At 22.4% G+C, this 14005-nt stretch overlaps 5 protein-coding genes across 5 annotated transcripts; 2 read left to right on the plus strand and 3 right to left on the minus strand. All coding sequences in view use genetic code 6, as the record gives it.

The window, feature by feature from the left end:
- Nucleotides 1–987: 987 nt before the first annotated feature.
- TTHERM_01107220 (PiggyBac-like protein Tpb2p) lies at nt 988–5541 on the plus strand (the record flags this gene model as incomplete). The annotated part of the gene is made up of 15 exons (XM_001030237.2): nt 988–1117; nt 1169–1300; nt 1353–1399; nt 1451–1570; nt 1629–1878; nt 1987–2264; nt 2312–2435; nt 2489–2679; nt 2738–2851; nt 2902–2964; nt 3118–3344; nt 3396–3666; nt 3719–4082; nt 4136–5013; nt 5068–5541. 15 exons carry the CDS (start codon nt 988–990, stop codon nt 5539–5541), a joined length of 3663 nt encoding a protein of 1220 aa, XP_001030237.2.
- A 1417-nt stretch (nt 5542–6958) lies between these two features.
- TTHERM_01107230 (TFIIS helical bundle-like domain protein) lies at nt 6959–7231 on the minus strand (the record flags this gene model as incomplete). The annotated part of the gene is made up of 1 exon (XM_001030238.1): nt 6959–7231. One exon carries the CDS (start codon nt 7229–7231, stop codon nt 6959–6961), a length of 273 nt encoding a protein of 90 aa, XP_001030238.1.
- A 359-nt stretch (nt 7232–7590) lies between these two features.
- TTHERM_01107240 (CAAX prenyl protease) lies at nt 7591–9411 on the minus strand (the record flags this gene model as incomplete). Its single annotated transcript, XM_001030239.3, has 10 exons — nt 7591–7672; nt 7724–7881; nt 7942–7983; nt 8040–8126; nt 8197–8547; nt 8605–8844; nt 8897–9023; nt 9079–9164; nt 9225–9289; nt 9345–9411. 10 exons carry the CDS (start codon nt 9409–9411, stop codon nt 7591–7593), a joined length of 1305 nt encoding a protein of 434 aa, XP_001030239.3.
- Nucleotides 9412–11809: 2398 nt separating this feature from the next.
- Nucleotides 11810–12010, plus strand: TTHERM_001107244 (transmembrane protein, putative; the record flags this gene model as incomplete). Its single annotated transcript, XM_012800763.1, has 1 exon — nt 11810–12010. The coding sequence occupies one exon, from the start codon at nt 11810–11812 to the stop codon at nt 12008–12010; it is 201 nt and encodes a 66-aa protein (XP_012656217.1).
- A 1066-nt stretch (nt 12011–13076) lies between these two features.
- Nucleotides 13077–13298, minus strand: TTHERM_01107260 (hypothetical protein; the record flags this gene model as incomplete). The annotated part of the gene is made up of 1 exon (XM_001030241.1): nt 13077–13298. The coding sequence occupies one exon, from the start codon at nt 13296–13298 to the stop codon at nt 13077–13079; it is 222 nt and encodes a 73-aa protein (XP_001030241.1).
- Between the last annotated feature and the right edge of the window lie 707 nt (nt 13299–14005).

The raw sequence follows: 14005 nt of genomic DNA on the forward strand, positions 1-14005 counted from the left end.
CCAACCCCAACCCCAACCCCAACCCCAACCCCAACCCCAACCCCAACCCCAACCCCAACCCCAACCCCAACCCCAACCCCAACCCCAACCCCAACCCCAACCCCAACCCCAACCCCAACCCCAACCCCAACCCCAACCCCAACCCCAACCCCAACCCCAACCCCAACCCCAACCCCAACCCCAACCCCAACCCCAACCCCAACCCCAACCCCAACCCCAACCCCAACCCCAACCCCAACCCCAACCCCAACCCCAACCCCAACCCCAACCCCAACCCCAACCCCAACCCCAACCCCAACCCCAACCCCAACCCCAACCCCAACCCCAACCCCAACCCCACAACCCCAACCCCAACCCCAACCCCAACCCCAACCCCAACCCCAACCCCAACCCCATTTTCATAAGTATCCATAAATAAAAATTTTTTTTTTTTTTAAATTGAAATAATTTTTTTTTTTGAATAACAAATTACTGAAAATCCTAATAGTAAAAATTATTTTAATAGAAAAATGAAGCTTATTATTTGAAATTTTGCCATATTGAAAATATATTTTTTAATATTCCCAAATATAATTAGGGATAAAAGGTATTGATAATTTGTTTATAAAAAAAATAAATATTTAAATTTATTTTTGTACTTTAAGCATTAATAAATTAATTACTTTTACTTTAAAGAATATACCAAAAAAAAGTTTTACAAATATCTAACTGCTTATTCATTTTTAAAGATTATAATAATATTTAACATTAATTTTTTAATATTTTGGAAATTAATTTAAAAAAAAAAAAATCTTTTTTATTTAAAGGGTTATTTCTTAAAAAAACTATGCTTAAATATTTAAATTTTTCAGGTGAATAGTTTTTTAAACAATAGAGAGGAAAATTTCATTTACTTATTTTAAAATGTTATTAAAAAAAATCTGAGCTACCTCTTTTTTTATAATTTAATATTAAAATTTTCTTTGATTTGTTATTACGTTTTAAAAAATGAAAAGAGATATTAACACGCCTATTGATAAAATGAAATTTTACTAGCCTTTAGATAAAGAAGGCTAGCCTGTTGTAATGTATGACGATGGTACTATAAAAAAATTAGGACAAAAAAGAACTTATGAAGGTAATTCTTAATTTTTAAAAATTAAATTTACTCATATTTATTAAAATATAGGTTAACCTGAATAGTATATCGTTAAAACAAAAAAGAACGATGTTTACTTAGTTGAAAAATCAAAGAAAGTTAGAAAAGCTAGAAAAAGAAAATAATTTTAAGAAGGAGAAGATGCTAAGAAACCTTTAACAGGTAAAATTTTTTTAGTATGGCAATTTAAATTAAAGTGTACCATTAACTATAGAAAAAGAAGTGGAAAAGAGATGGACTGAATTCTCTAAAGAAAATAAAGTAAAAATAATTATTAGTAAATTTTAAAGTAAAGCTATTTTATAAATACAGATGAGACAATAACATAAAGAAGATGATTTGATTGATGATCAATGGAGAAGAATATATTCTGTAGATTAAGTTCCAAAAAGCTTTTATATGAAAACTAAATTTGATAAAGATTTGAATAGAGTAAACGTTTTTTTTCTCATTTTAAATTAAAATTTAACTTGACATTTAAATAAATTAGGATTTTATTCCATATAATGTACCTCATTCCCCATATCATCTGTTCAGAATGTTTTTTGACGATAGAATATATAAATTGATTATTGAAGAAACTAACCGATATAAACATCAGAAATATTAAGAGGCCTTACTAAATCTACCTCCTGATAAAACTCTTCCCAAAGAGGCTATGGACATAGATTCTATAGATTTAGATGCATATCTTTCAATTTTGATATTTATGGGTGTGTAAAGAATGAAAAGTGTTAAAGGTAAATAATTTTTTTATTACTTATTTATGACCTTTCAAAAATTTAATTAGAGACTTTTTAAAAATATTGTCCATGCTTTTCTGAATAAAAATTTTAATGCAAAATTAGACTATTGGAAGAGGAAAAATTATATTAATAGTGAAATAGCGTGCATAATGAAGTATTCTAGATTTGAATAAATAGACAAACATTTACATTTAGCAGATAATGAAGACCCTAAAATCAGAAGTGATCCTATTGGAAAAGTTAGATAATATATGGATTATTTAAATGAAAATTTTAAGAAATACTATTACCCAGGAGAGTTCCTAGCTATTGATGAAGGTATGATACCTTTTAATGGCAAAGTCGCTTTCAAGGTCTATAATCCTGATAAACCCGATAAGGTATACTTTTATCATTTTTATTTATTGTTTTAAAAAATTTTTTCTAGTTTGGTATCAAAGAATATGTTTGTTGTGATTCTTAAAACGCTTACACTTTAGAATCTTAGCTCTATTATGGTAACCATGAAAATGAAGAATTCCCAGAAATTACTCTTTCCAAAACTAATGAAGGTTTTTTTAGTTTTTTCGAAATCAGTTTTGAAATTAATATTTATTATTAAAAGTTGTAATGAATTTACTAAAAGACTATGAAGGCAGATTTCATAAAGTAGTAATGGATAATTATTATAACAGTCCAACTTTGTTTTATCTGATGAAATAAAAATCTTTTGGTGCTCTAGGTACCATGAGAATCGGGCGTCTAAAATTACCTCCTTATTTACTCTCTTAAATTATGGAAGTCCATCAAAATAAGGTTTTAAATTATTTCTAAGTTGTGTATAAAATAACAAACTTAAAAAAATATATAAAAGGTTTTATCTTACATTTAAGGTGATATCAATCTGGCTATTTTCTTCAGAGGAACAAACGATAAAGAAATTTGCCTAATGTCAAATTTCATAGATTAAAAAAAGGTTAAAGATGATGTAAATGTTTTCAAAATTTTCTTTCTCTTACTCATTGATTTTAAAAATAGTTTTGGAGAGTTCTTGCGTACGTTAAAGAAGACAGAGATATTTTCAAAGAGTAAAATTTATAGGTAAAAAAATTTTATTAAATGATAATTTTTATTTATTTTAAATCTTATTTTGATTAAATTTATCATGAAAAATGCAAATACAACCAAATAAGCTAATAGCTTAAGTTATAAGAAATAAAAATAGCAATATTATTTTTAAATACCTAAATTTAGAGCGCTTATTATAACAAATACAAAGGAGGTGTTGATAGAAGAAACAGTTATCTCGCAGCATATAGAAATTGTAGGAAGAATATTAAATGGTATAGGCCCGTCTTTTATAGAATGTTAGATAATGCGATAGTTAATGCATTTATCCTTTATAATTTTAATTTAAGTCCTAAATATAAAATTTCACAAAAAGAATTTAGAATATAGCTATTTAAGGAACTTGCTTGCAGGTAAAATTTTAATTATAAGAATTTTTTATTAATTTTATATAAAAACATTAGATATTCTCCATCTAAAAGCCAACACGCAATCAAAGTCCAATAATTTATGAAAGATAAATCTGCTGAAGTGGATAAAATACCACAATATTTTGAAAAAGCTATGAAACTTCATATTATGAAAAATTGTGATTACTCAGCTCATATTCTTGTTAGATCCCGTACTAAAAAAAAATCTTGCATTGAATGCAAATAATTAACTTTATTTTCTTGCAGTACATGCTCAAATATGTTTAAGATGAGAATACCTCTTTGTTAATCAGGTTTCAACTAAGTAAATTAATAAATATTTAATAGTAAATTAAATTACATTCATTAAATTACAGTGCTATGATTTCCATGCAAGTAAAACATATGAAGAGGTTGTTGAAGATATGTTTACTAAGAGAAGAAAAGATGGAAGAAAATTAGATATCGAAATTAAAAAGAAAAAGAAAAAATTAGTTAAGCTCTCAGATGTTTATGATTCAATATTAAAGCCAAAATAAAGCAATTAAAATCCAATACAAGTAAAAACTAAACAAATCCTATAAAAATCTGTTACTATTGATCACTACACAAGCAATAAAGCATTTTTAGAAGATGATATGTATTCAGAAAACTAACCTAATTCAACTGAATTAAATGATCAGTCTACTCGTATGAAGACAAACTAAATCATGAGCTCTTCTAATTCAAATTCAATATAAGGTTATATTTTTCGAAAATTTTTATTGAAATTTCATAAAATGTTTTATGAACAGGAAGTAAAAAAAAAAAGTTCAAGGTCATTAAAAAGGAAAAAAATTTAAAAACTCAAAAGACAAAATCTTGTGATGCAATATTTAGCAGTGAGAAGATAAAAAAGAAATATACTGATGAAATAAATGAATTTTTTGATTCAAAAGCTTCCATTAGGTTAACTAATTTCTTTTAAGAGAGCTAACGTCTTTAAAATTTACTGAAAGAATCATAAGAAAATCTTTCTAAAAAATTTGTTGTTTTAGATTAGACCAGTGATGAAGACTTTAAAAATAATAACACAGACGAAGATCTCTAATGGATAAATACAACTTTAGAGAAAATAAATTAAAAAAAAATAGAACCTAACGAAAAATTATCTCCTGGCCTTGGTATAATAAACAAAAAATAAGAGGCAGAAGAAGTAATAGAAGTATTATCAAGCAGCTCTACTCTAAACGAAGAAAAAGTAAGAACTAAATATTAAGAAATTCCTTTTACTTTTGGAAGCATTCTTGAAGTAGAACAAGAAAAAGAAGAATCAGATGATGAAGTTGCGAAGGAATACAAAAAAGTTTCTAAAAGAATAGAAGAATTTAATGAAGATTCCATTCATTCAAAATAACAACTAGAGGACAGCAATTTTTTTCCATAAAAAGCTGGAGTGATTTTTTACTCGATGAGTGAATTAGATAAAAAAAAAGAATAAGTAATAAGTGACTAAAATAAAGAATAGAATTAAATTATAGTTAAGTAAGAACATAGATCTGACTAGAAAAAAAAGAATAGCTATCCTCTATAACTTTATGACTGTGAAAATGTCCTGAACAATGCCATAGATTTTTCTGATTACTCATTTTCATCTTCTGATGAAGAACAATTTGTTTATAATAAAAATAAGGTAAAATACTTTTAAATAAATTGTCAAATAAATATTTTTAATAAAATTTTATAGAACAAATAACAAGAATTAAATCACGAATCAGATACAAATAATCCCTAACTATAATACAAAGGCAAAATAAAAAATAATAAATTTAAAATTGATGAGAGCTTTGATGAAAGCAATCTTAAAATAGAAAGGCCTTTTGATTTAATTCCATTTACCTTTTAAAATGATGCAATGTAAACTAGTTAAAATTTTGTAGTCATTGATGATGACAGTGATGTAGAATTTTAAAATATAAATTCTTAGATAATAAATTAATCAAGCATAATTTCAGAAAGTTAAAAATTGGAATTTGAAGGATTTATTGATAATCCATAACCAACTAAAAAAAGGATAATCTCTTGCCAAGACATGAAAAGAAAAATTATTATTAAAAAAAATAAAGAGCCAAAAAATGATAATTAGAATATCATTTACATTAACCATTAACGTTTTAAAATAGTGAAGCTAAAAACTACTATATAAATTGACTCAGACTGAAAGCTCACTAATTTTATCATCAATCATTATGTAAAAATCAAAATTATGTTGAATATCTTTTTACTTGTATAAACAGTTCTATTTTTTAGTTTGTAAATGTATTATCTTATCAGTTATTTTTTTGGCATAAAATAAAATTAAAATATTTGAGAAAAACCATCACAAAATTCATAAAATTTTAATTTGATCTTTTTTGTGATTTTTATATTAGAATAGAAATTGTTAGTAAAATTTAATTTGATAATCAAATTTAAAAAATTAAAAAAGCAATCAAAAATAAAAGTTTGAAAATAAAATTATGTATTAAATTAAATTTAATAATTTTTCAGATATTTTTAATGATTTTAAATAAATTTTTTTAAAAAATCAATAGATTATTTATTATTTTAATATTTATTTTTAGACTATTAATAAATACTTTTGATATTTAAAGATATGCTAAAATAAATATAATAAAATATAAAGAATAAAATGACTAAAATAATTATTACAATATGATTAATACTAATTTTTAGGAAAATAAGTTTGAAGTATTTGATAATAACCTAAATTTAAAATACTTAAAAATTATTATTTTTAAAATAATTATTTGCATATTAATTTCAAAGTAAATTTTTTGATATATTTTATTTGTAGATAAATTAAAAAAAATAAATGATTAACTGGTTGGTAAAATAAATTTAAAAAAAAAAACTTATCATAAATTTTAATTCTAAGATAATAGTTTATGGTATATTTAATAATCGATATAGATAGATAGTTATATAGTATAATAATTTAAATGATATAAATTAATATTTTAAACTTTTAATTTAACTAAAATCATTTTTGAAGTATTTCATATTTTAAACATAAAATATATTTTATGAGTTTAAATAATAGAATGAACCAATAGAAATATTAACATTTTCTAATATTTAATCATTTAACTTCAATTAAATATATACAAGATATTAACTATAAAAATACTAAACAATTAATTATAATTGCAAATTTCATAAATTTTGATTTATTTAATAATTATGTTTTTGAAAAATGAATTATAACTCATTTAAAATTGCAAGTTTTTTAGTTATTTATGAGATTGTAAATAATCATTTTATTGAAATATAAATAAATAAATTATTATATATTGAATTAAATAATTACTTCATATATTAAATATTTATCAAATTATTTATGAAAATCTTTTTCAAATAGACAATAATCATATTATTTGGAATTTGCAAAATTATTTTAATGGAAATAAATAAATATTTTATTATTTTAAGATATTATAATTAACATTTAGATAATCTATTTCAAATTCTTGTATTTTAAAACCATCAAAGTGTAAAATATAATTATTATTTATATAAAAATGTACATGTGATTAATAAATAATTTTTTTTCATTTTTTAGTGAATAATTGGCTTTTTCACTATCTTTTCTTTTCAAAAATCCTCTTCCATTTGCAAGTAAGCTTTGAACATAGCTCAGAAACTTCTACGTCATCTTCATCATCACTATTCGCTAATTTTTTAGATAATGTTGCTATTGTTTATGTAATTCTACTGCCAACTAATATTTCTCTCTCTAATTTCCTTTTAGAAAGCTAATTTAAAATAGTTAAAGCTTTGATAGGACCTATTTCATAATACTTTTATAATTCTGATCTCATATTTTCAACTTCACTTATATCAAGACTCATTTTATAATTTGAATTAATGGTGGATTTGTTTGGATTTGAAGAAAGAAACGGATGTAAAAATTACTTGTAAACAATTAAATCTAATTAAATTAAGTATATCTAATAATTTTGTTAATACTGATAATATAAGTTGATTTTGTTTATATTTTATAGATAGATAGATAGAATAGGATTGTAAATCTAAAGCATGTTTCTAGAATAAATTATATTTTATAAGTATGGAATAATATCATTTACATACATACATTTTTCTAAATTAAATAACGAATTTTTAAAATACATAAAAATTTACAAGTTAGATATTATTTTTTAAGATAAAAGTAATATTTTATTTATTGATTGATTAGCATAAAACTATTTCAATTTGACTTCTTTAAAAGATTATCAATTTATTCCAAACGCTCTTTAAGAGGTGGATGAGAGTAGTGATACCAGGAGTATCTGAATTAAAAAAAAATAAGTTAATACTTATGTATATTTTTAATAATTTACATAGGGTGAGGAAGGAGGTTACCAGCATTTTCTTTAAACATTTTTATCAAACCAGCATAAAGTTATTTAGCATAACCCATTTAGAAAGCATAATTATCTGCCTAGAATTCGTATTTTCTACTCATGGTCATAGTGAAAATATTCATCAAGGTGTTAATCTAAAAATAATAATAAATTATTGTATTCTTTCAAATAATTAAATGGCAAATTAATCTTACAGGTACGAAAAATTCAAAAAACAAATGAGTTCCAATAAAAACCTTTTTTTAAAATTAAAATTTTTATTATTTATCCTAAAATATCCGAATTAATTTACTGATTTCTATGAGTAACCAAAGCTTGCGTAGAAACTATCGTTGTAAATGACAAAAGAAAATAAATAGAAGAAAGCAAAGACTCTAACCTAAGTTTATTTGCAAAAAAAAATAGATAAATATTTCTATTTTATATTGCTTAATTTGTATTTAAATTACCATGAGAGCACCTAAATGCTTAAAAGTATGGGAATACTTCCAATGACCAATTTCATGACATAATACGGCATATATTTCTTAATGATTAAGTTGCTTAATTAATGTGTCAAATAATACAATTCTTTTATTTTTTCCAAAACCGAAGAAATAGGCATTGGAATGTGAGCTTCTTGTAGAACCATCAACAGAATAGATTTTAGTAAGAGGGAAATTATTGAGTACAGCCAATTAGTTAATACCATTTCTAAGATCTCCTTCAGGTAATTCTTCGTACTTATTGAAAAGTGGGGCAATGAAGTTAGGATAAATAAGCATCATCAAAAATATCACAATTAAAACAAAAATTAGAGCCTTTTTTTAATATTTTTATTTAGCACTTTTAAGGTATTTAAAATAATAAAATATTACATAAAAATAGAAATATTTTCCACCATATTCTACTACTTTAAGATAACCAAAGAGCAAAACAACTGTAATAACTTAGCTGATAATATTATTTTTGATGATATCAGTGATAAATATTTTCAATGTTGTTTAATTGAATCCATATCTTTGCTCTAATGTGAAAGTTTAGAAATAACTGAAAGGAATTTCTAATACCTAATCTAATAATGATTGGAGAAGTAAAAATCCATAGGCATTTTGAAACTAAAAATAAAAAAATAAATTTAATTTCAAACAAATTATTAACAAATGTTACTTCGCTCTCTTTATCGATAAATGGGAGAATTTTGGAGACATTATTCCAAATGAAAGGATTTAAATAGCCAAGTAAAAATACTATCTTAATACCTTAGCTAAATGCGCTTGAAATACTTCCAAAAACTCTAAATGCAATTAAAATATTATTTAAAGCTCAAAATTATTTTTATGAAAAATTACAGTTTGTCAAATGAGTAAACTTAGGAAAGAACGAATTCCCTTTCTGTGAACCCTAATTATTTAATTTCTTTAGGTCTATCTCTTCTCTTTTTTATGTTAAAATTGAAAAATTGAAAATTATTATGCCAATTTGATGATTAGTCTACTTATGAATAGGTGAGTTGCAAGTAGTTAAGAATCTAATCAATCAAGTGAAAGACTATCTAAATACCTATGAATGTATAAATAGTTAAATATTTATACTTTTTAAATTAAGTCTATATTACCTATAGCTATATAGACTAAGGGATATTTTTCCACTTATTCAATATTATTTATTTACTCTAAAGCCATTTTAAGCTATAAAAATTCCTAATTTATCTTTTAATTATTAGTTAATTAATATTAATAAGAATTTGACTTTAAATAAAATATCTAAAATATCTTTTCAAAAAATAAATACTTATTAATTAATTATTTTTTTAAAATAAAAATATTAAATACGTGGTATATCTATTTTTTATAATTTTTTTCTTAATACAATTATTTTAAATTACTATTCTCATTTTATTTTTTTAATTTCTATTTAATAAGATATTCCTTCTTATAAAATTACTATAATTAAAAATTATTAAAGATTTCTTTTTAATATCAATAAAATAATTTATTTTTTTATTAAAAATCACTAATCTATTTTAATATATTAAAAATAGATGATTTGCTATTGTTTAATTTTTTTAAGTTTATAAGTTAAGAAAAAAAGACATTAATTCCTTTTATATTGATATAAAAAAATGGCTTTCTTAAATTTATTTTCAGAATTCATATTATAATTGAAAATTTAATTTGAGGAATTATTTTTATTCAAATCATTTGCTTTTTTATATATTGAAAATGGATAAAATTATCCCATTTTTCAAGACTACAAAAATATTTTGTTTCAAAAAATTTTAGTAACCTCATTTAAAGGACTAAAATATTTATTAAAAGAATGAGAATTAATTACTAATCATAATATATTAGAAAAATTATAAAATATAATTACAATTATTTATTTTTGGATATAAAAATATTTTTTGTTGTTGTTAACATAATTATTAATTTTATGGACCTGATGTTTAATTCTCTTAAATAAATAGACCTCTTTTTACATTCTTTGAAAAATAGAAAAATGAATTATTTAAGTAGTAAAATAGTTTCCTGTGTAAAGCATTAAAAAGCTAAAAAAAATGAGAGAAGTTCATTTGGAAGGTTTTTCTATATTCAACAAAAAAAATATTATTTAGCTTATACATGTGTAAGAAATAGTAATAAAATGCTTCAATTTATCAAAAGCATGAATTTAATATTTATGTGAAAGATTAAACCATGAGCTTTTGATGGAATGATAAAAATTGAGTTGAGGAAATCTTATAAAAATTGTATGATCCACTATAATAATTGTTAATTTACACTTATTTACTTGAATTAAAAAATGAAAATTTTGTGATGAGTTAGTAATGTTTTTATCCTGTTTGATTTTATTTATTTTTTTAATTAAATCTTCTAGTTGCAATAATTTTACCATAATTTTTTAATACACTGAATATGTTTTTAATTTATGCTGTTATAGAGCTAGAATTGATATTTATCTACAATATTAAAAGCTTTAACTAGGTATAAACAGCATTTTAAACATTTAATTTTGTTTATGGGCCCATGATGCTATTTAAAAATAAATTTATAGCTTCTCCTTTCACCTGTAGTATCTTGAATTTAATGTCAATTTTAATAAATTTTTAGTGCTATAAATTTTACATTCAAATTTCAAATAAGCCACAAATTCACTTATTAATGTATTTTCTAATTGTTTTTGTACTGAATTAATTTTTTTATGGAAATTAAATGAAAACTCTGAATTTAATATTTATTTGCTATTTATAGAATAATTTAAAGATCAATCAGCTCTATAATCATGTCATTACTTTTTTTCCCTCTAAATATAAATAATCCTATGCGCTTTGAGAAGCGACATTAATAATGAAATACAAAAAATATTTGAAAACCACAAATTAGCACTCATGCATCTTTAAAAGCTATATATTTTTTATGGATTTTAAAGAAAGCGATGTAAAAGATCATGGAACTAATCTTACTTTTTTTCTGAACATAAAAAAAATTTGGATTTAATTGAAAATTGTTTTGATATCCATGCTAGAATGACCTTTATCGAGAAACATGAATGAAATTATATCTTACAGAAATAAAATTAGTTGATAACCGTAGATGATAAATAAATCAAACAAAAAATACAATCTGGTATAAAACTAAAATAATTTTAAACAAGAAAATGATGGATTTATTGCTCATCTGAGACTCTTAAGTAAAAATAGTTTTAGAATTCTTTAGGCTTTTATGATACAAATAAATAAAACTATTCAAAGAATATATCTGAATTTTACCAGAATTTAATTAAAGAATTTAGGCAGGAGTAGGGAATTAAAAATTAAAATTGTAGCCAGCTTTTAGAAAAAAGAATCTTAGCTGTCCAGCTTTATAAGGGGAATTATATCAACTAGTTATATTATTTTTGCATTTCAAATTAAAGAATCTAAAATCTATAAGTGAATGTACATATCTAAGACATATGGATTATTTATAAAAGTTTTAGTTTAAATAATTAACTTCTATATTTTAATATTGAGATAATCAAAAATAAAATAAAAAAAAAGATTAAAAACCAAATTTAAAATAAATCTCAAAAAAAGTCTAGATGAACAAATAATTTACTTTCATTCTTTTATTAGCTATTATTTGTATTGCTGTTGCTAGTCCTGCAGTTAGAGTTCTTTAATCAGGATATAATTGTGATCCTAATGTTGAAACATGTCCTTGTGATCCTACTACACAAGATTGCTCTTGTTGGAACTGTATTTTAGTTGATAATGACTTAAAATGTTTCTACATATGTTGATCAATAAATAAATACTTAAAATATAAATAAATATATAAATTAAAACAATTATATTGTTTAGTACCATACTTAATTTACATACAAATGTTTTACTTTAATTTACTTTGATTCAAATAACTCTCTAAATAATTTTATCAGTATCATAATATTTTAAATTTCTATAAGAATCTTTAACCTCTAAACATGCAAATATTTATTAAAATTTTCATTTAACATATTATTGTTGATTATCAGATATAATTTAAACTATTATTGATCGATTATTATTAATTAAAATTGGAAAAGTTTTAAATTTATTTTTCATAGCTGACACAAATCCAATATCCATTATGACAAATTATTTATGTTAGTTTTTTTTTAACATTTAAAAATAAAAATTCATCTAAAAATTTAATAAAAAAGTACGCTCACCCTTTCTATCATAGATTTTTGATATTAAATTTCTTAAAATAATTTATAAATTGATTACAGTATTATATGGTTATATGGCAGAATGAAAAAATGGTATACGGTAGATATATAGTAAATAAAATATAAGCTTGTTTTTTAAAATATTTTTGATAAATGTTTGATTGATTTTTAACTGTTTAAATAAAAATAATAATAATAAATATTAACTCTAAATATCAGTAATAGAATTTAATTAGCTGTAATAATTATTTATTTATTTATTTACTTACTTACTTTTTTTTATGGGGAAAATAAAAACATAAAATTCTATTTTCAAAGAAAAACCAATATTTTAATTAAATCTTTTCATGGATGACAATAACCATAATATTTAATTAAATAGTTAATGAAAGTTGATACTTCTTTTCAATATATTTTTTCGAAATTGATAATAGAAATTATTGTTGAGATGTTTTTAATTTTTGTTTTTTTTTATAGATACTAATTAATTAAAAAAATATATTGATATTATATTTAACATAAAAACAAATTTTTTTTTTTTGAAGGAATATTAATTATAAAGTAAATTTATAGTTTTAATGTAATAATATAAATCTGCATAATAGAAATTCATATTGTAAAATAGTATTTTATATTATTATTATTATTATTAATATCAGCATGTATATTTGCAATGGAGGAGATATCCAGATGAACAATCCCAGCATTTACAATTTTTATCAGTGGGAGAGCACTATACTTTGTGACCATGTTTTCCATAAAGTTTTACAGGAATCATTTTTTACTTTGAAGAATGATTGTTAGCATTATGTTCTTAGGCTTATGCAAAAGAAGCGATTGCAAGAATCACAATTAGTAAAAATACACTAAATCTCATTTGGTATGATTTTAAGGAAGATTTTTTTCTTTTTTGATTTTATTTTGTTTTTAATTATTATTCATATTCCTTAATTTTTAGGAATGATATTTATATTTTAATAAAATGTAATATAAATCTTTGGATATTTTATCATATTTTTTGAAATAATGGAAACTAATTTTCACAACTACAAAAGATAACAAGTATTTAAAAAATACAATCATAACATAGATATTGCACAAAATAAGTTGTTGACATGATAAAAAGGTATATAAATGATTTTTAACCAGTGAAAATCACTGCTTAATTCTATACTAAGGATCTTCTTTTTCTTTATTTAAATTCTATCTTTTTAAAAAATACTTACCCCTTGCTCTACAATATTGTCAAAAGTTTAATAAATTTGAAAGTAGTTACCGTACATACAAGTATTAAAGAAAAGCCAGCCTTTTTTGTAATTACTTTTATTAGAATTTAAGATTCATAAAAGAATTTATTTATTTATTTGCTTCTAATTAGCTAAGTAGAATATTCAAGCAAAGCTTGAATCTTTGAAAAGCCTTAAAATTTTAAGTTTTGATAGAATTAATTTTACAACTTATACTTTTCTATCAATATATTTTCTAATACATTTAATGAATAAATTTAATATTTCTGAATAGCATCCTATTATCTTTTGAAGTTATCAAATAAAGCTAGATATATTTTTTGCTAATTAATTGAAC

The sequence above is a fragment of the Tetrahymena thermophila genome (assembly GCF_000189635.1).
Source record: "Tetrahymena thermophila SB210 genomic scaffold scf_8253964, whole genome shotgun sequence".
NCBI lineage: Eukaryota > Ciliophora > Oligohymenophorea > Hymenostomatida > Tetrahymenidae > Tetrahymena > Tetrahymena thermophila.